This window comes from Scardinius erythrophthalmus (genome assembly GCF_964197995.2).
Source record: "Scardinius erythrophthalmus genome assembly, chromosome: 25".
Classification (NCBI taxonomy): Eukaryota; Metazoa; Chordata; class Actinopteri; order Cypriniformes; family Leuciscidae; genus Scardinius; species Scardinius erythrophthalmus.
In genome coordinates this window covers 19,862,195-19,887,275 of record NC_138245.1, presented here as the reverse complement: position 1 = coordinate 19,887,275, position 25,081 = coordinate 19,862,195, and the positions used below count along the sequence as shown (strand labels likewise).

The window sequence follows — 25,081 nt, the reverse complement described above, 5'->3', positions numbered from 1 at the left end:
AGTTTGCCAGTGACCATTTGGATGATCCAGAGGAGTCATGGGAGAAAGTCATGGGGTCAGATGAGACCAAAATAGAACTTTTTGGTCATAATTCCACTAAACGTGTTTGGAGGAAGAAGAATGATGAGTACCATCCCAAGAACACCATCCCTACTGTGAAGCATGGGGGTGGTAGCATTATGCTTTGGGGGTGTTTTTCTGCACATGGGACAGGGCGACTGCGCTGTATTAAGGAGAGGATGACCGGGGCCATGTATTGCAAGATTTTGGGGAACAACCTCCTTCCCTCAGTTAGAGCATTGAAGATGGGTCGAGGATGGGTCTTCCAACATGACAATGACCCGAAGCACACAGCCAGGATAACCAAGAAGTGGCTCTGTAAGAAACATATCAAGGTTCTGGCGTGGCCTAGCCAGTCTCCAGACCTAAACCCAATAGAGAATCTTGGGAGGGAGCTCAAACTCCGTGTTTCTCAGCGACAGCCCAAAAACCTGACTGATCTAGAGAAGATCTGTGTGGAGGAGTGGGCCATAATCCCTCCTGCAGTGTGTGCAAACCTGGTGAAAAACTACAGGAAATGTTTGACCTCTGTAATTGCAAACAAAGGCTACTGTACCAAATATTAAAATTCTCAGGTGTTCAAATACTTATTTGCAGCTGTATCATACAAATAAATCATTAAAAAAAATCATATATTGTGATTTCTGGATTGTTTTTTTTTTTTAGATTTGTCTTTTTTTTTTTTTTTTTTACTAGTTTAACTTAAAAAGGTAACTGCAATATAATTTAAATAACATTCTCTTTATTAACATCTGGTTAAGAAAGTTATATTCCAAGTGCACCACACCTGAAGTGATCAACATGGTGTAAATGTAAAACAAATTACTTAGTTAAGTATCTTTGCAGAAATTATGCAAAAGTTAAGAATGCAAATATTGTACAAACTTACTTTAAACATATCCTTTATACGCAGAAATAATATAAAACAAATGACAGTTTAAAAACAGTAATAGGCTATTATTAACAGCAAATAGGTTGTAAAAATAGAAAATAACAGCACCTTTCAGCCTGTCACTATCATGCAAACATTACATATCAAACATACAGTAACTACTACTGTATGTTTGATATGTCATCAGGGCTTGAATTTCGGTGCGGGATTGCGGGTATTGCGCATATTTTTTATCATTCCCGCAGGTCTCCCATTTATAATGCGGGAAATTCCCGCAAACATTGATTCACTTTAGCATGTAGGTTCAGGTTGTATTAGTAAATTAATCCACGCAGATGGAAAATCAAATCAGTCATTTTAAAACTGTCTGCGAGACGCAATTTCACAAACAGCGTGAGTGATTCAGCGGCGCTGCGTCTTCTATCTCGCGTCTCTCAAAATGGGTTGCACAATGCAATCGTTAAGCGCGCAGCAGGCGGCGGAAATACACTCTCGCGTTTCGGGAGTCGATCGGGCCAGCATTGCATCACGAGTAACTAAAGTTTACCATTTGCACGTCTTTTCAAGTCTCACCAGTTTAAACAGTCACGCGATTTTAAACTCTTCGGTACTTGCGCGCTGTCTGAGAGATGCTTTTTTTCTCTGCACACATACATAGAGTAAAGCAGCCTCACAAACAGCTCGCGGGTAACAAAAGTTATTTTTCGTGGATTATAAATCGCTTTAACAGTCAAAAACATAAGAAAATGATGTCAATTTCGGTCTTGGAGAGTATCCTCTAATCTAAACACAGTCGGTTATGTCTTAAATAAGCATAAATCGCACGTGACCGTATAATGAAAACAGGATCCGTGCACTAGCTCTTAAAGGGACAGCAGCCATATGTGTCTGTCATTAATTTGTTTGTCAAAACAACAAAACATAGCTTTCATTTTAAGGAATCAGGATTAATAGCCTATGAATTTAATTTAGTCAGGACTAAAATACTACCCAGTGTTATTTTACATTTGATTAGGCTACTTTATTCAGTCTCTGTAGTATTTCTGAATAGCCTACTAGTTTTAGACCTAAGCAAAAACTTTTCTCTTTATTTCTCTTTATTGATATCTTTATTCTATTGTATTTATTTGTGCTACTTTTTTCAATTTAATTCAAAGATTGAAATCAAGCTTCCTTGAGTTGTGTAAATTCTTAAGAACAAAATGACCCCATTGTAAAAATGCAATGAGTTGGCTAAGCATACATTTAGGCGAGATAAATGTAATTAAAAAAAAAAGTCTAAACTCCCCCCTCAAATTAAAAATTCCCCCCCATAAGAATCACCTAAGGGGGGATTTCCCCCCCATTTTCCAAAATGAAATTCAGGCCCTGTGTCATGTTTGCATGATGGTGACAGGCTGAAAGGTGCTGTTATTTTCTGTACAGGTTTTTGCATTCCATTGTGCTGCTTTTCTATTGTTTTATGTTTGGCGGAAGTTTTTGGCTGTTGCACTCATGAGCATCTTTTGCAGCGTGAATTGGCTTTCTAAAAACGCTGCGCGTATCTACAACTTGCGTCTAATAACAGCTTTTTTCCTATTCCACTGCCCGCGTCTTGTTTTTTCAATGCAATGTATCATTCTGTGTGAACAGCTGCTTAAGATTTTCTTCTCTCAACTGTTATCATTGCGTATTGTCAGTATGTCTAATTGTAACGTTTGCTAATATTTTTATGCAAAACTGCGATTTCTCAATTAAAAAATATAAAATCATGGCAAAACATTACATTCGAATGAATTGAAAGAAATCTGCAAAATCGCTCAACATGGTGTTATGTTTGTGTGTTGTGCTTTACATGTGCTTCGGAAAAGTTCAATCATGTTGTCATCTGACAACAAAGTCTTTTCTTGCATCACAGCTGGAGCACATGGGCATTTAGAGCCAACTTCGGACGTGCTTTGCTTGGTTCCTTTAGATTAATGGCTGCTTTTGTGCCACCCTCAGATACATGCCAGTGTTATGCAGAGCTTTTGAGATGGGTTGCTTTTTGTTCCCTTCTACTGAGCTCTGTGATTGTTCACTGCTTTATGGTTTCACATCCAGTCTGCTTTTTCAAGCAGTGTCTTGGGGGACAGGCTTTTATATGTAGTGTTTTGGTAATTTGATGTTTCTACTTCTGGGTAATTGAACCGCTTATCCTGATTTAAGCATTTTAGTTACTTTGTTCCAGACTGCTTTGGAATGTTCTTCAGTCTTAGGTTTCACAGCTGACCTTCAAATTCATTAAGGGGATATTTTGGGTTAACTACAAGTTGAGCTCTATTTCTGGCACCTGCAAAGTTTATTTGTTTATTTATTTTGCTTTTTTTTGTATGTAATGATTTATTTATTTATTATTTTTTTTCTTTTTACTTTTTTACTTTTATTTGCTTATTTAATGTGTTACTTTATGTATTTATTAGGTATGTACTTATTTCATTTGTTTACTTATTTACGGATTTTGTTTACTTATTTACTGATTTATTTACAAACAAACCCCATAATATAATTTAAACTAAGAAGATACATTTTTATCCCTATAACATGGTACTTTTTAGTCCTTTGAACATTTTTTTCATACAGATAGCCAAGATGTAATGAAACATGTTCTGATGCTACGCTAGGGCACATCATCAGTGACCTCAGGTATTTCGGGTCTCTCGAACATCATACACCCTCACGCGGGTGACTTAGCTAAGGTTGATCAAGCCTCAGCTTGTGCCCTAGCAGCACACTCCCACTGATCTGCTCTCTTGATCCAGAGTCACCTAGAGGCTTTTTCTGTGTCCTCTGTTCTGTTAGTAGATGGCCGCCCTCTTCCTTTCACTTGTGATGCTGAGTGGAGTATAAGCCCTACAGAGGGACTGTCCTGCAAAGCCTCTGCACCCTACCATGTCTATTGGTTAGCTTGTGCATTTTAGATTCAGTGTAATGGTAGTTTTAGTGAAGCATCTAAAGCATTTGAAGTGTGTTTTTGAGTAATTGTCACTTTGACACTTGATGGCAAGATAATTCTACTCTTGTTTTGCTTCGTGGCTCAGGAATGTTGTTTAACGTCAACCCTTGAACAATTCTCTAGAATTTAGGTTACTTACGTGGCACTGAAGGTGACATATCTTTAAAAGGTCAGCATTAAGGTTCAGCTTTTCTTTAGATAAGCTATTCAGGAGCACTCACTGAATATGCAGTCCAGTTAACAGAATGGCTCTACAGTCCTCCCACCCAATGACCGTAGTGATGTTTCATCTTAAACGAGTTTGTCACGTCATCAAGGCCATCTTATTTCACCTCCGTTGGTGCAAGTTGAGATTAGACTTTGCTGTCGTCCTAATGAACAGCGTGATCGTGCTAAACACCGACAGGGCTCTCATATCCACTTCAGCATATGGGCTCTCTTGGATCATTCTACTAGCATTGACATTTGCTCCACATTGTGTCCTTAATTACATTTTAGATCATCACTCGGTTCCATTTAGTAATGAAGGGACAGCTGTACAGGCTTCCCCACACAAGAAATTACTCATTTTATTGAAGGGGTTATTATAGGGTAATATTATGTTTTCTCTTTCACTCTTAAATTTAGGAGTGGGTTGAAAAAGCAAAGTAGCATTTCTTTTAAAGGTGCTGTGGAGACCTTTTGATGTGGTTTTACAATCTTATCACATACCATAAACGGGTTTTGTCTGGGGTGTGTAAGTCTGACTGCTTTCATACATTTGTTAAAAGAGGTAAAAACATTGAAATTGACAGTAGAGGCGTATTAGTTTGGCACTGGACTCGCTGTTAGCTCTTGTTGCATACTTGGCTTCTGAGGGAAAATGAATCATCACTGGTCTGCTGTAATATTTTTTGAAATCCAGGCCACTCCTGTTTGCATTACAGCATGACACAGACCGCTAAAGCCAATACCATTACAGTCCATTCAAGAATGAATGGTTCTGCAGATATTTGTGTCCTATTTATGGTCGATTTACATCGTGGTCTCCCAAGAAGACTCAAAATCATAAAGACAAAAGACAATTTCAACCTCTTATCTCAGCGTTTAGACTTTGCAGGTTGTACTCAACTACTCCTCAAATTCCACTCTAAATCAATTCAACTTGTTTTCACACCCATGGCTCTCAGTGTACTTTGTTTAAATTTTTGAAGAAATGTTGTCCGGTCATCTTATTTTGGAGGGTATTCCCTTATTTATTTGGCTGGATGGCCAACATTGGCTTTCATCACTTCCTTTCATTTGTTTCCTGTTAATATTAGACAAGGGTTTGGCAGCTGTTTCAATCACGGCCTGAAACAAGTAATGATAATTTAGGATATTTTCGTCACTAAGGATATGTTAAGTTGGTAAAGTTCAAATATAATTTTGCTTTCTATAGTCACTAACAGTTAGTATTATAAGACATTGAATTAAAACTTCTCTTACAGTTTGAATAAAAGTCTGTAATGCTCACCAAGACTACATTTTGTTTCGATCAAAAATACAATAAAAGCAGTAATATTGTGAAATATTATTGCAATTTTAAATGACTGCATTTATTTGGATATACTTTTAAATGCTAATTATACCTGTGATGGCAAAGCTGAATTTCCAGCATTTAATACTTCAGTCTTTACTGTTGTCACAAGATTTTTTTTTCAGGATTCTTTGATCAATAGAAAGCTCAAAAGAACATAATTTATTTGAAATAGAAACAGTTTGTAACATAAACATGTAACTTTGTCACTTTTGATCAACTTAATGTAAACCAGCTAAATAAAAGTGTTAATTTATTTAAAAAAATCTTACAGACCCAAACATTTGAAAATATAATGAATGTGTCAAGGCTATAATGTAACTAAAAAGTGCCATTCATGCATATGAATGAAAAGAGGTAATTAACCATGTAATACTGTGGTCAAGAGCCTTGCTGTTTAAAGTGCAATTTTAATACACTATAGCAAGTTGCAATGGCAGCAGAAGCATATTGCAGCCCACTTTTAAAGGAATAAAAAATAAAATTCTGTAATTTACTCACCATCTCAAGTTGTTTCAAACCTTTATGAATATCTTTCTTCTGCTGAACACAAAAGAACATATTTTGAAGAATGTCTGAAACCAAACAGTTGATGTACACCATTGACTTCCGTTAGGGGAAAAAAAATACTATGGAAGTCAATGGGGTACATCAACTGTTTGGTTTCAGACATTCTTCAAAATATCTTCTTTTGTGTTCAGCAGAAGAAAGATATTCGTACAGGTTTGAAGCAACTTGAGGGTGAGTAAATAATGACAGAATTTGAATTAAGTGAACTATTCCTTTAATTCCAATTGCAGGTTTATATCTGTTATATCTATACATTAGAAATTGAGGGACAGCATAAATGCCTATGGCAGATAGAATTTCCTCTCTGCTTTTCTCCCTTAGCTGTGAAATGGCATCTTAGATTTGTGATTACAACACATCTCACAGCCACCGTAATGTTATCCAGTTATATCTTCACAGTGAACAGCACTATAATGATAATGTGAAATTTTCAATTTCTGTAGAATTAATGATATCTGTTGAGAGAGTGAAACTCAAACTCTTAGTTGTAATATGTTCAATGTGAAATTAATCTGTTGAGTTTGTTCAGAAACCCCCTGAGGTTCTTGCGTGCCAAGAGGAGATGCAGAGGTGGTGTTTTGAAAGGGCACTGGAAGCAGGGGACAAAGATTTATCAAAAGTCCCTCATGCACACCGTTGGACCACAAATCTTGTCCATCTACCTCCTCCTCTCCAATGACTTGAGGATCTTTCCATCCATAGTAACTTAAGAGCCTGTTGCTAAAAAAGAGAGAATCTATTGTTAAGGCTTTGAACTAGAGACTGTTGAATTTATTTAGGCCAGTTTTGTTTATCATGTCTTACAGGGCTCCAGACTAACTTTTTCACTGGTTGCACTGGTGCTACTAACTTTCTCAGGTGGTCCACCAGCACCTGGTTTGGTCTTAATCTTTTTTTTTTTTTTTTGCTACAACATGGAATTAATCAGTGCATGCCGATGAATAGTTGTCTTAATCTGCATACCCTAGTTTTGCACTGATGTAAAAAGACTGACAGTGACACGATACCTCCTGTTGGCAAAAATGTTTTAATCTTTAACTATCCAAAAAAAAAAAAAAATATATATATATATATATATATATATATATATATATATATATATATATATATATATATATATATTAGGACTTGCATAGATAGATCGACTACTTCAACCACTAGTCGACGCTGTCGGAAACAATCGACTACTCGAGCGTCCATTAACCATAAATGAATTAAAAATGGCGAATGTCACCAACAGACACCACACGTCAGATGTGTGGAATTATTTCATCAAGGATGACAAAAATATTGTAATTGGCCTACTCTGCAAGAGGCCGTTCACATATTGCGTCTAAAAACGTGTGGAAAGCGCGGTCGTGCCGCTGTCTCCTACAAGCACTTGCGCTCCCATGGCGTCTGTCGTTGCTATGCAACCAACCATGAACTGCGCTCTCCATGATGACGACGAAGAAGTATCAGCAAAGGATTAATTGATTTCTAGCCCTTGCATTAGCTTTACTACTAGATATATTTCTGGAGATGAGAAGGAAAAACCCGCCTGGAAAAACTAGCGCACCACGTTGCTACCATTATGAGCGCGCTCGCCCCGCGCCTACATTTGAAACAACGACCTTGAGCGCGAAAAAGACGTGATATGTGAACGGACCCTAGAAGCAGACGTCTGAAATTAAAGGCAAGAACGGCTATTTATTTGGCTTTAGACTGTTACATGAAAATTTAAAAATGAAATGTCATAATTATAATGTTTTGAGTTTACTTATGTAATTGTTGCATTAGGCTATGAATTAATAAATGTTTATTGATAAGATCTAGCTATTTCATGTCTTTTCATTTACAGTAGCATGTAAATGAGTAACTCGAGTATTGTTTTGATAAGAAATCGACTAGCAGAAATCAGTAGTCGTGCAACCCCTAATATATATATATATATATATATATATATATATATATATATATATATATATATATATATATATATATATATATATGATAATAGGGACTTTAAGCAGTAGTTGCTGATACAACAGCGTTCTGTTGCGCATGCGCGAATTTCGGCCGTTTCACAACATCGTTACTGAAGCTGCAGACGCGCAAGTTCACACTGAAAGTGTTTGTACAGTGTCACAGTTGCGGCTCCAAAGCTAAATAAGTGAGCATATTTTTTTTTACAAAGACAACTATATTTGTTTTTATAAACTTGATAGTCTTGAAAGTTTGTTAACACTGAGAGGTGTAACATTCGCATGTAAATGGTGAACAAGAACAAACACAACCAAGAAAATCAGATCATGTCATTTCAGTCATGCATCGATATGTTTACAAGACGGCAAACTGCGAAAAATGCACAGTGACACTCAGGTTTGATTTGGATAGTGCTAGAGCCTATATTGGCTACCTGTCTGTGTATTACATAATAACTAAAAGAAAGTTTAGATATCATATTTTCTGGCTAATTTAATTTATAATACAACATACTTTCACCCAAACTGAATAATTAAAAACAAGTTTAAATGGGTAAATCTTCTATAAATATTTTTTTAATTTTTAATTTTAAAAATGTTTTTTTTTAATGTTCTGACATACTCGTTACTTGTTAAAACACACTAGACATGCTTATTCTGTGCATTTTGAGCACTTTTTGTGGGAAATCATATTGTAGGCAGTACACACTGAGAAGGACAGACACATTAATATGCATACACATTGCATGGTTCATCATTTGTTTTGGCCAAAAAGATGTTTCTATGCAGAAATGCATTACTGAAATGCAATTAAGAATTACTAGTGCAAAGCCGACATAGATGAAAACAAATATGGAGGTTGTTTTCTTTAAGTTCATGTGGCCTGGTGTGTATTAAAGTGGGACTTTCTTCAGATGTGAGCTAGCTTAAAAAAAAAACCCTTAAAACGACACATTTTTTCTTGTCTTTTTCTCCCCTAGTGTTTAAAAAAAAAGTTAAATGCTAATTGAAGACCAGTCTTGCATGACATACTAAGACCTTTATTAAGTGCACACCTCCTTAAATTCTCCTCAAGTGTTCCATCCAGCAAGAGTGTTGTGTCCTGTTAGCAATAGTTATTGCTTTTATCCCACTGCACAGGCAAGTTGAGCGCCCCTACATACCCTACACATCATAAAGAGCTGATGAACACTTAATGAACACTTAACACTTAAATGAACACTTAACACTAATTAGATGGAAATAAGCAGATTTGAAAATGGTCTTTCCTTGCTATTTTTGTGTACTTAAACTACATGGGACCAAGGTCAACAGTCCCAGTAGTAATGGCAGGCCAAACAAAACGCTTTGAAGATAAGCATATGATATAATATCACGTAGCTTGAAAATGTTGTGAAAATAATATGCTGCTTTATGTAGTAGAAATGATCTATTCAAATAAGCTTCTATAATCATCCTTGGGGTCATACGATCAACTTAAAAAAGCTATGAACTAGATGGTGTTATTGCGTCATAATGTCATGTGGGAAAGCATTGCATAGTTTGAATAACAAATTGATGTACAAATTTAAGCAGTTCAATGGCAAGATAAATTGAGAATTGAGTCTCACGGTGCAGCAGCAAATAGATTTAGCAGGGAAAAGAAGGTAAAACATTAAAATGGTGCAATCAAGCTATAAATGTTTTACCTTAAATGATAAGTAGGCCATTATAACACAAGCACACATCATGTTTTAATTTAAAATACACCAGTTGTGATTTGTACTTTTAATTAATTAGATTTTCAAGATGATTTTAGAAGAAAAAAGCCCATTCCCTGTGGAGCAGCGGAGAGATGAGCTGACAACCATTAAATATGAAATGATTTACCTGTCCAGTGCTGTTGCATTTTAGCAGATGAATACGCTGTCATGTTGTTCCAAATTTCAGACTTTCTTCCTTCAGTTGACCACAAAAGATGTGAGGCAGCATGTTTATGTAGGTCCAAATAGTTGGACCATAGAAGAGGCACCAAAATGTAAATTCTGTGCTGAAACCGAAAATTCAGGATGCATTTGGCCGAAACCGAAAATACATAATATAAACTAGAAAAATGCATTTCCGGAAGAACTGCAAAGTGTGCTTGCTCGGGTGCAGTGCACTAACGTTAGCAGGTAGTGGATAAGGGTGCGTTAAAGTTTGCTTGATCTGAGAATTTCAACAATAGTACTTTTTTCAAGATAGTGCAAAAAGGTGAAAAGTTATGTGCATTAAGAGACATGTCTGCAATGTAGACTAGTGCCAATGGCATTGTTTATGTGGCTTGGTTGTTAGTTTTGAAATATTTGGTTATGAATATACAGCAGAGAGTGGGAGTGTTTTGGGTGGTGAAATAGTAGCCTATTGAAAAGTTGAGAAGTTGACAAAGACTTAATTTACTGTATCCAATAAGCCAATACAAAACTCACCCAGCTGTTCTGTGGTTGAGTGTTCCCTTTGATTAGGAACAAATTTACTATCTCAAATTAAGGTCTACCGTAATTAGCGATGCATTGATTGCTGCTGTCAAGATGGTTGTCATCACCTACACAGAAACGCTGATTTTTATAGCCTACCGTCAGTCCTCATATTGTAATTAAATGAAAAACACTATCAGTTTCACTATTAGCTTACTCTAGCGATGCAATCGCAACAACATGGATAACGCTGTTTGGCCTTGTCTAACTTTATATGACATATGCGCCATATGCTAGAGTTACACATCCCGCTGCCATTTCAGGGCTTGAATTTTGGTGCGGGAATGTGGGGATTGCGCATAATTTAAACCATTCCCGCAAGGTTAGCTTTTATAGTGCGAGAAATTCCCGCACAAATATATTCGCTTCATCTCAGAGCAAATGATTAAAAAATAAATTCACAGATGCGAGAAAAAAGATGTCAAACTGTCTTTTATTTTCGAATTTAATTCCTCAATCAGCGCTGGACCGGCATTTTCTGTCTTCCGCTGATCCCTGGCCGTAGACAGATCATATGTTTCATGCTGTCAATGCAGTGGTCTGCGTTGAGCTGATCTTATTCACACTATCGAGTGTAGGTGCAGCATTCTAACATTGAGTCATAATGAGCTGTTTGTGAAGAAATTATCCGCTTCCAAATTATGTCATTTTAATCACTAAATTGAAACATTAAAAAACAATTTGCTCTTTATGGTGTGTGAGTGATAGAGCGCGGCAGCAACGAACCAACTGATCAGCTTACAGCGTAACAACATTGAATGCTCGGCCGAACAGCTGATCATAGCTGTACAGGGCGCCTTATTATTTTTCATCCTCATAAATATATCTAGTAGTAAAGCTAATGCAAGGGCTAGAAATCAATTAATCTTTTGCTGATACTTCCTTGTCATCATGGAGAGCGCAGTTCATGGTTGCATAGCAATGACAGAAGCCACAGGACAGCAAGCGCTTGTGGAAAGGAGAGAGCGGCGCGCTCACACTTTCCACTTGTTTTTACACATCTAAGGTGCGTTCCATTCGACAGGGTCCATACGCAGTGTTTGCTGCTCCCCTACTCCCTGAGCACGGTATATCAGTTGAAGTGGACTTCACTGACAATAACCGCTCATTTGAAACGCCCTGCAAACGTCATCAAAGAAAGTCAACGATGGGGTCGCGCAGATTATGATATAACATAAATATATATATAGGACTACATTCATATTTTAATTTTTATTATTATATTATATATTTTCAATTATATTGCACTATTTTACAACTACCTAAAATAAAATCACTTTACTTCACAAACTAGCTAAGCTGGCTGCATTCACTGAGGTAAATTATAATCATCAAAAGTAGTATATGTAATATTCACAACAATAACCGTTAAAATACTGTCATTTGTGTAACAATGGCGAAATGTATGAATACTTACACACATACGTAAACTCCTCCATCGTTAGTTATGACCGTTCTGACTGGTGATGACGTGGTGCACGAAATGACAGTTGGGTGATCATCGCTCTCCACCTCCTGTGAAGTGATGTATCGATGTTCCCTTATTCCATATGCCGTGCGCAGTGCCCTTCGAACTGAACATCTTCGCTCCCTTCGGATTGGAATCTCACTTAAGATGGCGGAAAACCCTGTGAAGTCCACTTCGCAGTCCACAACGCACCTCTAGAGCGACGTTGTTGATTGTTTGAGCATGTGACTGCGCATTTCTCCTTGTTTTCTATTGTTATGCGCAGCATATTTCCCGTGCACACAAACACAGCCACAGACAATGAATTGTTTGTTCGGTTAGCGAAGAAGAGCATGATGTATTTTGTATAAAGTTTTTTTAATTTATTTTTATTAACTGTTTTGAGAACTGGAAATGCACAATTCATGCATACAAATCTGTATATATTAATAAATGAAGATGATTAAATTAGACCAATGCAAAAAACGAAATTCAGGCCCTGCATTTATTAAGACAAACCTAGTAAAAACGAATGCAGTATATACACTGACTTGACAGCTCTGTGAAATGTAATACAACAGTGCCACCTACTGTCTAAATGCATTAACATTAAAAGTGTGAGGTGAAACTTTTGCATAGACATAGGTAAATGGGTTTGTCAATTAGCCTGAAAAAAAAAAAAAAATTCAGATCTTGTGCTTCCTCACATTGGGGCCCCGAGTTCATGTACAAAGTTTGGTTTCGATACGTGATAACGTTCCTGAGATATGAACTACTTCCTGTTTTGGCGACTACGCCGCCGATTTCGTTTGGCTGTGATGGGCAAACACTTCCGAAAATCAAAAATCCTTCTAGTAACTTTTGTGAGGCTTGGTCCAAGGATCATGTACGTCCAGTTTCGTGAAGATCGGACCAAATTTGTGACCTGTGAAAATTTAGTTTTGCTTTCTGTTCAATCCAATATGGCGGACGAACGATATGGACTTGTGATGTCATCTTCGCAAGCAACTTACACCGGTACTGACCGGACGTCTTGCTTTCAGCAAGCACACTTAATTAAAATAATCAGTTAATCAAACTTATTTAATAATCAACACTTAATTATTTAAAACTGAATTGTAAAAAAAACATTTAAGTTGCATATAAGGCAGTTTTTATATTTATTATATTTATCTAACACAGGTTACATTAAATAGCCTGAGAAAGGATTTTCTTCAGGTTTTTCATGTCAGATTTTCTGAAAGAATAATGGCCATGTTGTTCAGAGAGAAAGACAGTTTGTTTATCTGTATGGGGTTGTGACTTATGCTCTCCATATGTTCAGGATCTCTTTTATTCTGGCCATTAGAGCAAAAACTATGAATTCCACCTTAAATATCCTGCATTTTTTGTAGGTTTGTTTGCATAAAATGAGCCTGGTTGCTAAAATCCAAAACAAATTTAGAAAATAAATTAACAAATAATTGATTTAAACAGACATCAACTAGCATTCAGAAGTTTTAATGTAAAAAAAAAAACAAGTAATAAAAACTCAGTGAGTGTTTTAGCACAATTTTCTCACTTCATGGGATCACAACACTAAGAGATAGTAAATCTTTTCCTGGATTAGACCTTCCTTAACATAATGCCGAAAACCCGAAGTCTCTAGGCGGTCTGGTTGAGGAGTAGATAGAAGTGCAAGATTGGTGCGCACAGACGCACAGAACAGAAATCATGAGTTAACAATCGCAATTTGTCCGGTGGAAAATTGCGCTAAAAAGTCACTTATGCTCACCAAGGCTGCATTTATTTGATAAGAGAAACAAGAAAACAGTAGTATTGTGAAATATTATTATAATTTAAAATAACTTTTTCTATTTGAATAGATTTTTAAAAGTAATTTTATTCTGGCAAAGCTGCGTTTTCAACAGACTTTACTCCAGTCTTCAGCAGGGCCTTAATTTTATTTTGGAAAATGAGGTGAATCCCCACTTAGGTGAGTTGGAGTTTTTTTTTTTTTTTAAGTTACAATCAACTTGCCTACATCCTAAATGTTTGCTCACACTATGTATTTGTGTTTTTGAATGGTGTATTTTAATTTTAATTTTCTCAATAGCTTACTCAGCACAAAGAAGATTGTTTTCAAATTTTGAATTGAATTTACAAACAATCAGTGAACTAAGTAAAATAAGAACAAATTACAAGCAGGAGCACAAATAGAATAGAATAAAGATACAAAATGTTAAGGTAGGTCTGGACAGTAATTAAAAATCAAATATATATCGCAATATAATTTTTTTCAATAGCGGTGATTTCCGATATTTCAATAAACATTACAGCATTTGTCACTGGCTATGTTTGCATGCAACCAAATAACCCGTTAGTAATCAGATTGATGGCTCAATCGGACTGAAAAGGCTTCATGTAAACATCATAACTGATTCGGTTGAGCTCGATCCGAATGAAATTTAGATCGGATTGTAAGGGAAGGATTAATCATTTTCTAATCCGATCAAAAGAACATGTAAAAACTTGATGGGATGGAAAACCGAAACTGAAAGGACTGCGCATGTGCAATGACGTAGAAATAGCGTTTTGACTTGCGGAACGAGCTGTTCTTCCTGTTGAATTAAGTGTCATATAAATGTGTGTCCCGTCATTCTAAAATTCTCCTTTCACTCAGCATCTGTGAAGTGGAGTAGGGCAACATCCTACCAGTCCTTGTTCTTTCGGATTTTCATCCACAAACGACGGTTTTGGGCACGGGATGGGCATTTTTACTGCATGATAAATATAAGCAGCACGGCACAACGGTTCATATGCTCAGTGTTTCCAAATTATGATCAGAAATGGATAAATATTAAGTCTACTTTTTAAAACAAATAATGAACCAATGTAGGAGAATGGTTATTATGCGCAAACAGCGGGAAACTGTATATTTGTGCAGTGTGCGCATGTCCAAAAATATAGTCAGATTTGAAGCTAATGACATATAAACGTGTAACCTGGACATCCAGACCTAAATCTAAAAGATTAATTGTCTGGCGTCGACTAATGAAAAATGCCCAGCTCGAGGGGCGACACCAAGCGTGCATTTGAAAATCTCGCTGCACGCAATTGGATAACACTATGACCAATCACAACAATAATCCCCAGCTACCAGCGGGGCTAACCTTATTAGACATTCTCTGATTATACTCTTACTGTATCTGGTCGGCGAAACAGCAAAAACGTCCTTCTTGCAAAGGAACGATTCGAGCGGCGTCTTCTGTTCCTCTTTTAGATAAAAAGCCAAGTCTAAATCGTTCATTGTTGTGGCCAAAGCCGTTTCAAACAACTGGTATTCATCCATAGCCATCTTGCAATGTTTACTAACAGGCTTGGGAGGGTTACTTTAAAAATGTATTCCGTTACAGTTACAAATTACTTCATAAAAAAAGTATTCAGTAACGTAATCCAAGTACTATAATATGAAAGTAATGTAACTGATTACTTTTGGATTACTTCAAGGTCACGTATACAAATAAAGTAAAAAAAAAAAAAAATTTATTTATTAAGAATTTGGCCTTAACACATTAACACAGCCACAGGCCTGAATATATATTTATGTAAAGGGCTATACAGACATCTAGTGGCTAATGTATGGTATTACAGATTATTTTCTTTTATTTTTAACCAATTTTAACTAAAAAAATAATAACACATTTAATTTTTTTTTACACAATCTACATATTAGTTTATTTTAAAATAGGCCTACATGTTGACTAAAGCCGTGATCTTTCTTAATTTGCCTGACTGAACTTGGGGCGTTGGCAGTGGGAGTTCCCCTATGTTACCTAGACAGCGAACATCCCGTTACGCGAGAAAAGATTAAAAATGTACATTTTGGGTACTAAAAAAGCTACCTTCCGAATTTCTACAAAATAGCAGCGGAATTTCCATGAATTAAAAGCGATTTTACCCGCAGACAGCATCGTTTAGCAGCAGTGATTCAATCTGCATCTGAGAAGATTGTAGACAGCTGTTATTTGCACATGCACCAGCGCGTGGCACACGTGAGTCATTACTGGCAACAGAACCAAGAACTACTGCTGTATAATCAAGCAGCGCTTAATATAGTGTTATTATGCCAAAATAATTATTTCTATAGTTTTAAATGAAACCATTGTAATCCTGAAAGTATTCCCCCTTTTTTCAAAATGTAACTATAATCTGATTACTACGTTTTTTGATGTAACTGTAACGGATTACAGTTACTGGATTTTTGTATCCTGATTACATAACGCCGTTACATGTATTCCGTTACTCCCCAACCCTGTTTACTAATGACTCGTCATCTGTTTAGCTCGCCTCTAGCTCGCCTATATCAGATAACCCGATGTGATTGGTGCAGCTCAGATCGAGGGGCATATTTAATGAGCATCATTACTCGACACCAGAGTAAACTCGATGAGCAAATTCAACTTGTGCTCTCGCGAGAACTCTGGATTACCAGGGTAATAAACGTGCACATAAACCCAATCACTTGTTTAGCGTTCATGTAAACACTACATTCAGATTCATCAATCGGAATGAATTCAGGGTGTCATAAACACTCAACACCTGCCCCAGCAACATGTGTTTTTGTTGTTGATCACTTTTTTTCTGTTTTCTGTTGAAACTCTGAGCACTTTTCATATTCTTTATCCTGGCTGAAGCACTTTTGTTTCAATCTATAACAATAATATTATAAGCCTATGTTATAGTTTAAAGTTATTGATATTAATAAGTTGAGAGTAGGGCTGCTCGATTATGGAAAAAATTATAATCACGAATATTTTGGTCAGTATTGAAATCACGATTATGTAAACCGATTAATTTCACATGACTTTGGGAACGTGTTGCATTTATTTAAAAGACACCTTTCAACAATTCTTAAAAAATCGAAATTTGAACATTGATTGTACTTTTTGAACTACTAAAATAAATAATATAACAGATAATACTTCAATGAGTATTTTAATAATTCCTGCAGGTCTACCACTTATAATGCGGAAAGTTCCCCCGCAAACATTGATTCAGTTTAGCATGTAGATTGTATGAGTAGCCTAAATTAATCCACACAGATTAATAAAATCAATCAATCATTTTAAAACTTTCTCCAAGATGCAATTTTACAATTTCGAGTGTTCAGCGGTGCTGCGTCTTCTCTCTCTCTCTGTCTCTCAAAATGGGTTGGACAAGGCAAGCGTCGAAACTACACTCTCGTGTTTAGGAGTCGGGACATGACGGAATTGTCACTTGCACAATCGGGCCAGCATTGCATCGTAACTAAAGTTGATCATTTTCACTTCTTTTTAGTCTTATCAGTTTAAACATTCAAGCTGAGAGAGTTTATGGCTTCGGGAGGGGCGGATGTGCACGTGTCATTCAGAACACAAGACAAAATTAGAGCGTTCTTATGTTGGTCATACTTCCAAAAAGTGGAATCTGTGATTCCGAATGACAGTATCCACACCGGCGCAGTGACTAACAGCCACACATTCTCCTCAAAACATTGGATTCATCCGCGCTGTGCCGTGCCGAGGCACAACCCACGTTAAGTTAATAACTCCGCGAATAACTGCAATTGCAGATTTCGAACAGAGATGGCTACAAAGAGGAAAAACTACGGACTGCAGCTTTAAGAATAAATAGCAATATAATAAGAAAATAATAATACTATTTTTATTTTACAGAAAACATTTTACGAAAAACTGCAGGGTTACCTTTTAACATGCAGACAGACTGACTATAAGAAAGGTCATTAGAAATGTTTAAGTATTTATTATAAAATATTATATTATAATAATACAATTATGTGACCAATTTCTTAATCTTTTTAGGAGGTATGCAAAATCAAAAACATGTCTTTAATATGAAATATGAACCTCTTAAGCATCTACTGTAGGGGAAAGAAAAAACCTCCTGTACATGTCTGTACACTGGAGAAAAGCATATGGAGGATTATTATATGTATTTCTCTACATTTCTTTAGAGAAAATTATTATCTTTCCTGTTTTTTATTACCCAAAATAGAATGGACTGAGCATTACTGAGCCCTAAACACATGTCTGTTTCATTCATACTGGAAGCTGGAGGGGCACCCTTGTCAGAAATTCCACATATGCCTCACAGAAGTAATGTAACTGATGACGTCACAGGAAATCCCTAATGTGGACAAAGGCATCAAGCTATTGTAGCTGATTAGAAAGAAGATAAAAAGAAACGCTTTGACTGATTAATCAAGAAGACAAACTCACGACTTCCACAATATATGGTGTATTTGAGTTCTTTCAAACACTCGACTGAAGTTATGAAGTGAGTAAGTAAAAAACGTTATTAAATGTTGTCTTATGTTGGACAACAGGCTTATTAGCACTTCGCATTACAAGTTTGGGATGACGCATGTTACTTTTTTAAATGCATGTTATAAGCGCCTCCAACTCGCAGTGCTGTCAGAGATGGAGCAGCATTGACTACTAAAGTCAGAGCCACTCTTCACAAACACGCTGTGTATATATTTATTTAATAAAAAAATCACAGCTTTTGCAATTTCATAATCGCACTAAGCCAAATCACAATTTCAGTTTATTTTCAATTAATCGTGCAGACCTACATTGGATAGTCTTCACTCTAAATTAAAAACAGATTAACCCAACAAAAGTTATTCAGTCACGAGCAGTGAGAGATTTTTACCTTTGTCTTTTGTTGTTTAATTAACATTAAAATCACAGACAGCATCAGAAATATTTGGCTGAAGTCTGCCTGTCTGTGTGAATGAGTGCCACAGTTTTGTCTGCTATACTGAAGCTTGCGTGACTCTTGTGGTGTTTTCAGTGCCTGTCGTCTAACTATATGAGGACATGAACATGTTAACTTCATATATCATAATACCAACTCAGGTCTTCATGACAAGATAATAGTTTGATTTAGCTTGAAATAATTATGACAAATATGTTACTATTGCATTGGTAATCACTGGGTACAATCTGTACATCTAAAAATAGAAGGATTGAATCCCATAATACACACTGGACCAGTACTTAAAATGGTTTGTGATGTTCCTGCCCTTCCTTTGCCTTTCCCCCCTCTTTTTCTGTGTTTGACGCATCACCATGTTTACGTTTGTGAAGTCTCGTGACTGCAAATATTTGCTGATGACACATTGACTCAAACCTCTCTTTTCCCCTAATTTATCATCTCCATTACTGCCACATTTATTGTATTCATATTAAAATGCCATATAGCACAAATCAAGGTGGGTAGTATAGTTTTATGAAACAGATTAAAGTCTTATCCTCGTAAAGTAATTTGTGTTCCGAGTTGGAATGCAGCTTGTTGTGCTTGGCTGTCAGCCTGGCCCCGCTGAGCTCTGCGGCCCTGTTAATGATCTCCTCCATTACCATCACAACCATCTCCCTTCAGCATCCTTTTTCAAAGCCTCTGCTTCAGTTACCTTGACACCAGCCTCCCAGCAACAACCTCCCATCCATAGATTTGCCTGCAGCTGTCTTGAAGGCAGTCAGCTCTTGTTAGCCTTTAGCGTTTTAAACACATGAATAATGTTTGGGTGTCTGTATATGATGATTTCTTGAATGGAGACCTCCATCTGTCAGTCCTTACATAATCACATTATTACTGTTGTTTATTATTATTATTATTATTATTATTATCATTATTAATATTATTTTACTTAATTATTTAAAGGCATCAAGATCAACATTTTCATACTTTTTTTCCGCACAGTGTTTTCTGAGGCCTGAGTGCTCCAACTTTCCATCCTTAGACTAGATCGGGACTGTTTTTTGCCTGATTTGCATGACCAACTGCTCTCTTCCAAATTGAAACAATTCTGTTTGACAGGGCCAGATGCTGTCTGTTGAAGTGAGTCAGGAGTTTTGTGGGAATACACCTGGTTTAACATCCTAATACAGCGTCTTTATGTTGACAGGGCATGAAAAACAACATCCAACCTAAATAAAGAACTCAAAATAATGTAGAGAATCCTCAAAATGATTAAATAAATGCCACGTCAACTTGATATTCCACAGAGAGGCCCAGAATACTTTTGGCCTAATTCCCATTCCCGTAAATGTCGACACATATACAAATCACTCACGGGCCGGTCTGTAGTGGACCGAGAGATAAATAGATGGGGAGAAATAAAGAGAGGGGGCAATCTTTGGACAATCATTTCTGACCTTCAGCTTGTTTAGAGTAGAGGGCAAACAGAAGGATTGCTTGATTACTAAACATGACCCCACTGATAGAGAAATATTTGGTCTCAATGATTCTTATGAGTAATCCCCGGTGCAATCTACAGGAGGTTTTTACATTTTCTTGGCTGATTTTGAATAATAATTGTAATAAACATGGTAAAATGTGCTTAACTGAGCTGAGACTGCTATACTTTTCTGGTACCTGAAGGCATAATCAAATTATAATGTCAAAATATTTAAGAAAAGAATATGTAAGAAACAAGCGACAATCTGTAAAGTGAAAATTAAAAAGGAAAATCATCATCTAACCTTACCCGCATGTCATTACAAACTTGTAGGACTTTCTTTCTGTGGAGTAGGCTACAAGAGAAGATATTTTGAAAAATGGTCAATGGGGTCCAAAACAACAGATGGCTTTTCATTGTATGGACCAAAAAAAAGATAAGGCAATTTTATTTTATGGTGAACTACTATCTCTTTAATGAATTAGTAATTTAGGATTGTCCTCTACATGACCAAGATCTTGTTGTATCTATCCTCTGGTTCTTATCTAAAATCCCAGTTGCTAGATTTCTGTTCTCTATTTCCCCTGGAAGCCTTGCTACAGTGTCACTCATCAACAGGCTGGTCAGTTGACAGCTGCATGTCTGAGGAAGAATGCACACACAATGTCGTCCTCTCCAATGTTTCTCTTGTTGCATAATAATTTATTTAGAAACACTGACAAGATTCAGTGCCTTTTCAAAGTTCTGCTGCTGGCATAAAGCAGTCAATCATATCTGATCTGTCTGCAATTTGTAAATGAGGATTGATTGTGAGCGAGGGACATCTTGGCAGGGCACATTTTAGCTAAGTATAGCAGATAAAAGGAGAACAATGACTAGCCTTGTTTCAAAATGGTTTCTGTGAGAAATCCATTTTAAAGAAATTTCTATTTTGCCTAAACCCTCCCATACACTATGCACTAGTTTCTGGTTGATTAAAGCAAAGGCTAAAACTCATTCAATATTCTGGGCTTATCGGCTACAAGCACTCCCCGCTCTCAACACTGATTAATTGTTCCGCTGCTCCTATAAACCTTGACACACACATCCATGATAATCCACCTGAAACGCGGAAATATCTGACTGATTTTATTGTGTGTGTTAGTGAGCGTGTGTTAAAATAATAACCCCATGAACGTGTGTGATGACTATTCCAACACCATTTACCACAAAGCACTGATGAAAGTTGACATGGCATGGAGAGTGTTTTAAAATTCATAGTTGCCAGCCAGGCATGCTTAATTGTTTCCATGTTAAATGAATCAGGGTGTACGATTAGTTGGGCTTGCTTTCCTTGCCACTTCTGAGTTTGTTTTTAATGTTTGTTTGGAATTATGCATGCAGAAAAACAAATGACACTGGCTTCTCATCAATATATCTCATTTGTCTGCGACCACTATGGTCTAATAAGCAAATGAACCACAAATAAGGTGGTACATTGAATGTCAAGTTGAACAGACTGTTTTAAGTGTACAATCCAATCAGTGATTCAAAATACCTGTTGCCCAAGAGCTAATTTTACCATATTTTGGTGATATATGTATTGTATCTATAAATCAATGAACAATGTGTTCAGTAATAGTTAATTACCATTATGAACCTACTGCATTAAAATTAATTCCATTGATTTGCAGTAACGGGTATCATCCAATTAGACATAGCTATGCCTTCTGTTGTAATAATAATTGTGTTTGTATGTTTTGCAGGCCTCTCTGGTAACCCTGCTGATTTGGAAAAGCGGCACACATCATTCGGTAAAAACTTCATCCCCCCCAAGAAGCCCAAGACCTTTCTGCAGTTGGTATGGGAGGCCCTGCAGGATGTCACCCTCATTATTCTGGAGGTGGCAGCCATTATTTCTTTGGGCCTGTCCTTCTACCACCCACAAGGGGAAGGCAACGACAGTAAGTAGTGGCTTTAAACAGAGTTTTGAATAAGTCTGTTTAAATATTGTTTGGGTTGTTTTCCTGCACTCTGCAACTAAGAAAAACAATTGATTTAAAATAAAAAATAAAAAATTATGAAACATTAATGAAAGTAAAATTAAAGGGATACTTCAGGATTTAACATTAAGCTTTGTATTAGTAGAAAACCTGTAGTATTTTCGAATTACCATGCTTTCCACCCTCATATCCCCCTGAGACGAAAGATTTATGTATTTTTTGTCTGGAAAAAATCCTCAGATGACGCAAAAATCGTCAAATCGAGGATTTTCTGGCCAGATGCTAAAGACTACAGCCAGTAGATGGCGTTGTTCCGCATGTTTTCAGCCCGACCATAGAGGGTTGGATCTCACTCAAAGAATGTACACAGTGTCAGCCGTCTTTCTTTGGAAGCTAAGCTAGCAGGCTCTTGTTCTGTGGAGAAAGCTGAATAGTAGGAGAAAGCTGAGTAAGTAGGGGTTACCATCCTCCTTTTCCCGGACTTGTCCGGCGGGCGAGATCGTTCAAAATGTCCGGGATTCAGCTTTTGCGTTCTGCGGTCACCATTCATTGTTTACATGCACACCTTTTGTTTCAATCTAGCTGAATTCATTCCGATTGGTGAATGTGAATGTAGTGTTTACATGAACGCTAAACAAGTGATCGGTTGATGTGCGTTTTACCATTGCTAAGAAAATTCCCGCTCCTCCGTGAGAGATGTGAGACCCGGCGCGTCTCAGTAATGACGCCACCGGCCTCGCGCCGTTCTCCCGCGGCCGTCAGCCTCGTCCTGCTCGCCACAGTAAACATAATGAATGAATGGCGACTGTAGAACGCAAAAGCCGAATCCCGGACATTTTGGGCGATCTCTAAATCCCTGGCAAACTCATCACGTAGGCTAGTCTTGTTGTTTGTTTTCAACTGCGCTCCCTTACCGGTAGGCGTGGCCTCCTAAGGCAGCGAAGCAAGTGCATTCTGGGAGTTGTTGTCTTTCATCCACATAAGCCAAAAATACATTTTCTGGGTTTTCTCAGTCTAGAAAGCTCCAAATTAAAAAATTTCTTCACATTTCTTCTACTTAAATGACCTATTTTAAATACACATTCATCTTCCCAGAGGTGAAGTATCCCTTTAATGTATACTTAAAATTTAAATTTTAGTATTTTACATAGAAATAAAAATATTTAAATATATGAAAATATAAATTATAGAAATACTTGTTTTTGAAGGCTTTGCACACTCATCACATCATAATGGCTGGTGGGAAAATGCAGAGCACTCTTCATGCTGTATTTAAAAGTTTGAACTCTGGATGCTAAATTGGTTCTTCATTTAGTAGCAGATGCTATTATGCTGTTTTGCAGATTAGGTACAGATGTATTTTCTTTCCATAGAGTTTCCACTTCTTTGCTTCAGAAGTGACAATGTTCTTTTTTTATTATTTATTTTTATTATTATATTATTTTTAATTATTATTCCGAATATAAGACAACCCTGATTATTAGTTGACCTCCCTTTTTCAAGATGTACCTTTTGGAAAAAGGCTTTTTGATAAAGAGAATGCCTTTATTTGAAAATGATTTTGATCCTGCATATTTTTCAAATTTACATTTTTGTATTGAAAGGATGGTAAATACTGGTAAAATGTGCCAACAATCACATTTAAAAATAAACACTTTTTGGCATACCATAAAAATAACCTGTAGCCCATCTGAATTATATAACAATTAGGCCATCCATCCCATAGTGAAAACCATGTAGCCTACCAAAATTTCATTAACCGTAGAAGTGAAATCTTATTGTAGTTTTGAAATTAAAATCACATATGGGGAAAGTTTGGTCCCGTCAGCGAGGCACGCAAACATGACGGTCACACTGCACACGTCTGCAGCGCATTATGACTCCGACACGGCCACCGGAGCTCATCACGACCACTCTAGTCAATGCTTGTGTTCATACCAGCCATGCCGTGACACATTTCAGAAGCGGCTCTCTGTACTGCTTCGCTAAAGATAGGTGCCTAGTCTATTTTTGAAGCCACACAGTTCAAATACAAAATGAAATTACAAATTAACACCATAAGCTTTTCGTTTTTAAGACTGTCTTTTTGTGCTCACGATCTAACATTACACTCTGACACCGTATTTCTTGGCACACTCGTTTTACACGTATTTGGCACTACCTATTGTCCTATTGTTGTAGGTGTATTATTGACATGCAAAAGTCTAGACCTTGAATATTACAGGGTTCCTGCGGATCCTTAAGTCTTAAATTAGATTTTTAATTTTCAAAGTGTAAATTGCAGGTTACAATTTTCACGAAGATACTGCAATGTGCTTATTAAACATAAAGATAAGAACCGCCCACCATTGTTTTTTATACCAAAATGCTGAATATAATATGAAAAGTTGGTACTTTTTACAGTGGTTTTAAGCACTCCGCTTGCCTTCCACTAGGCTGGGCGTGACGTCATAAGAGGGACTCCAAGCCTAGAGTTACCGTTAGTCTACGGCAAGTAGGCTAACTTTAGCAGTTATATTGGAGACCTAGCTAGCAAAAATGGTTAACTATTGTGTTTGTGCAGGATCTACGAATACATCAAAATTCACCTCCACGGCGTTCAGAGTTCGATTGCTCGGCACTCGGTGGTTTTTGTTCATCTTTCGCTAACTGGACCTCGCCGCAGAAACACACTTGCCCTCCCACGGGCTGCGCTCATCCGCCTTGAGCTCGGCCCGTCCAAAACGGCTTTTCTCGGCTTAATCCAGTTAAAGGCGCGTATTTCGCGACAGCTCCGTGTCGTTGTGGAGTTGCGTTTTAGCACTGACAATATCGCGATCTGTCAGCAGATGCCGGCAAAGCGCCATTGTGCCTGTGCAGTGTGTGCATCTCAACAGCTCTGATTAGGACTACTGACACTACAAAGTAAATAATGT

The 25,081-nt window shown here is 37.0% G+C and overlaps 1 protein-coding gene across 6 annotated transcripts in view; it reads left to right on the top strand.

The window, feature by feature from the left end:
• The window catches only part of atp2b4 (ATPase plasma membrane Ca2+ transporting 4), a 145,421-nt gene that overhangs the window by 66,420 nt on the left and 53,920 nt on the right, over positions 1-25,081 (top strand). For all 6 annotated transcript variants that reach the window (XM_081358449.1, XM_081358450.1, XM_081358452.1 and 3 more), the window contains one exon: positions 21,930-22,127. In XM_081358449.1, the coding sequence (XP_081214575.1) occupies positions 21,930-22,127 (198 nt within the window). The remainder of the gene's footprint in view (positions 1-21,929; positions 22,128-25,081) is intronic.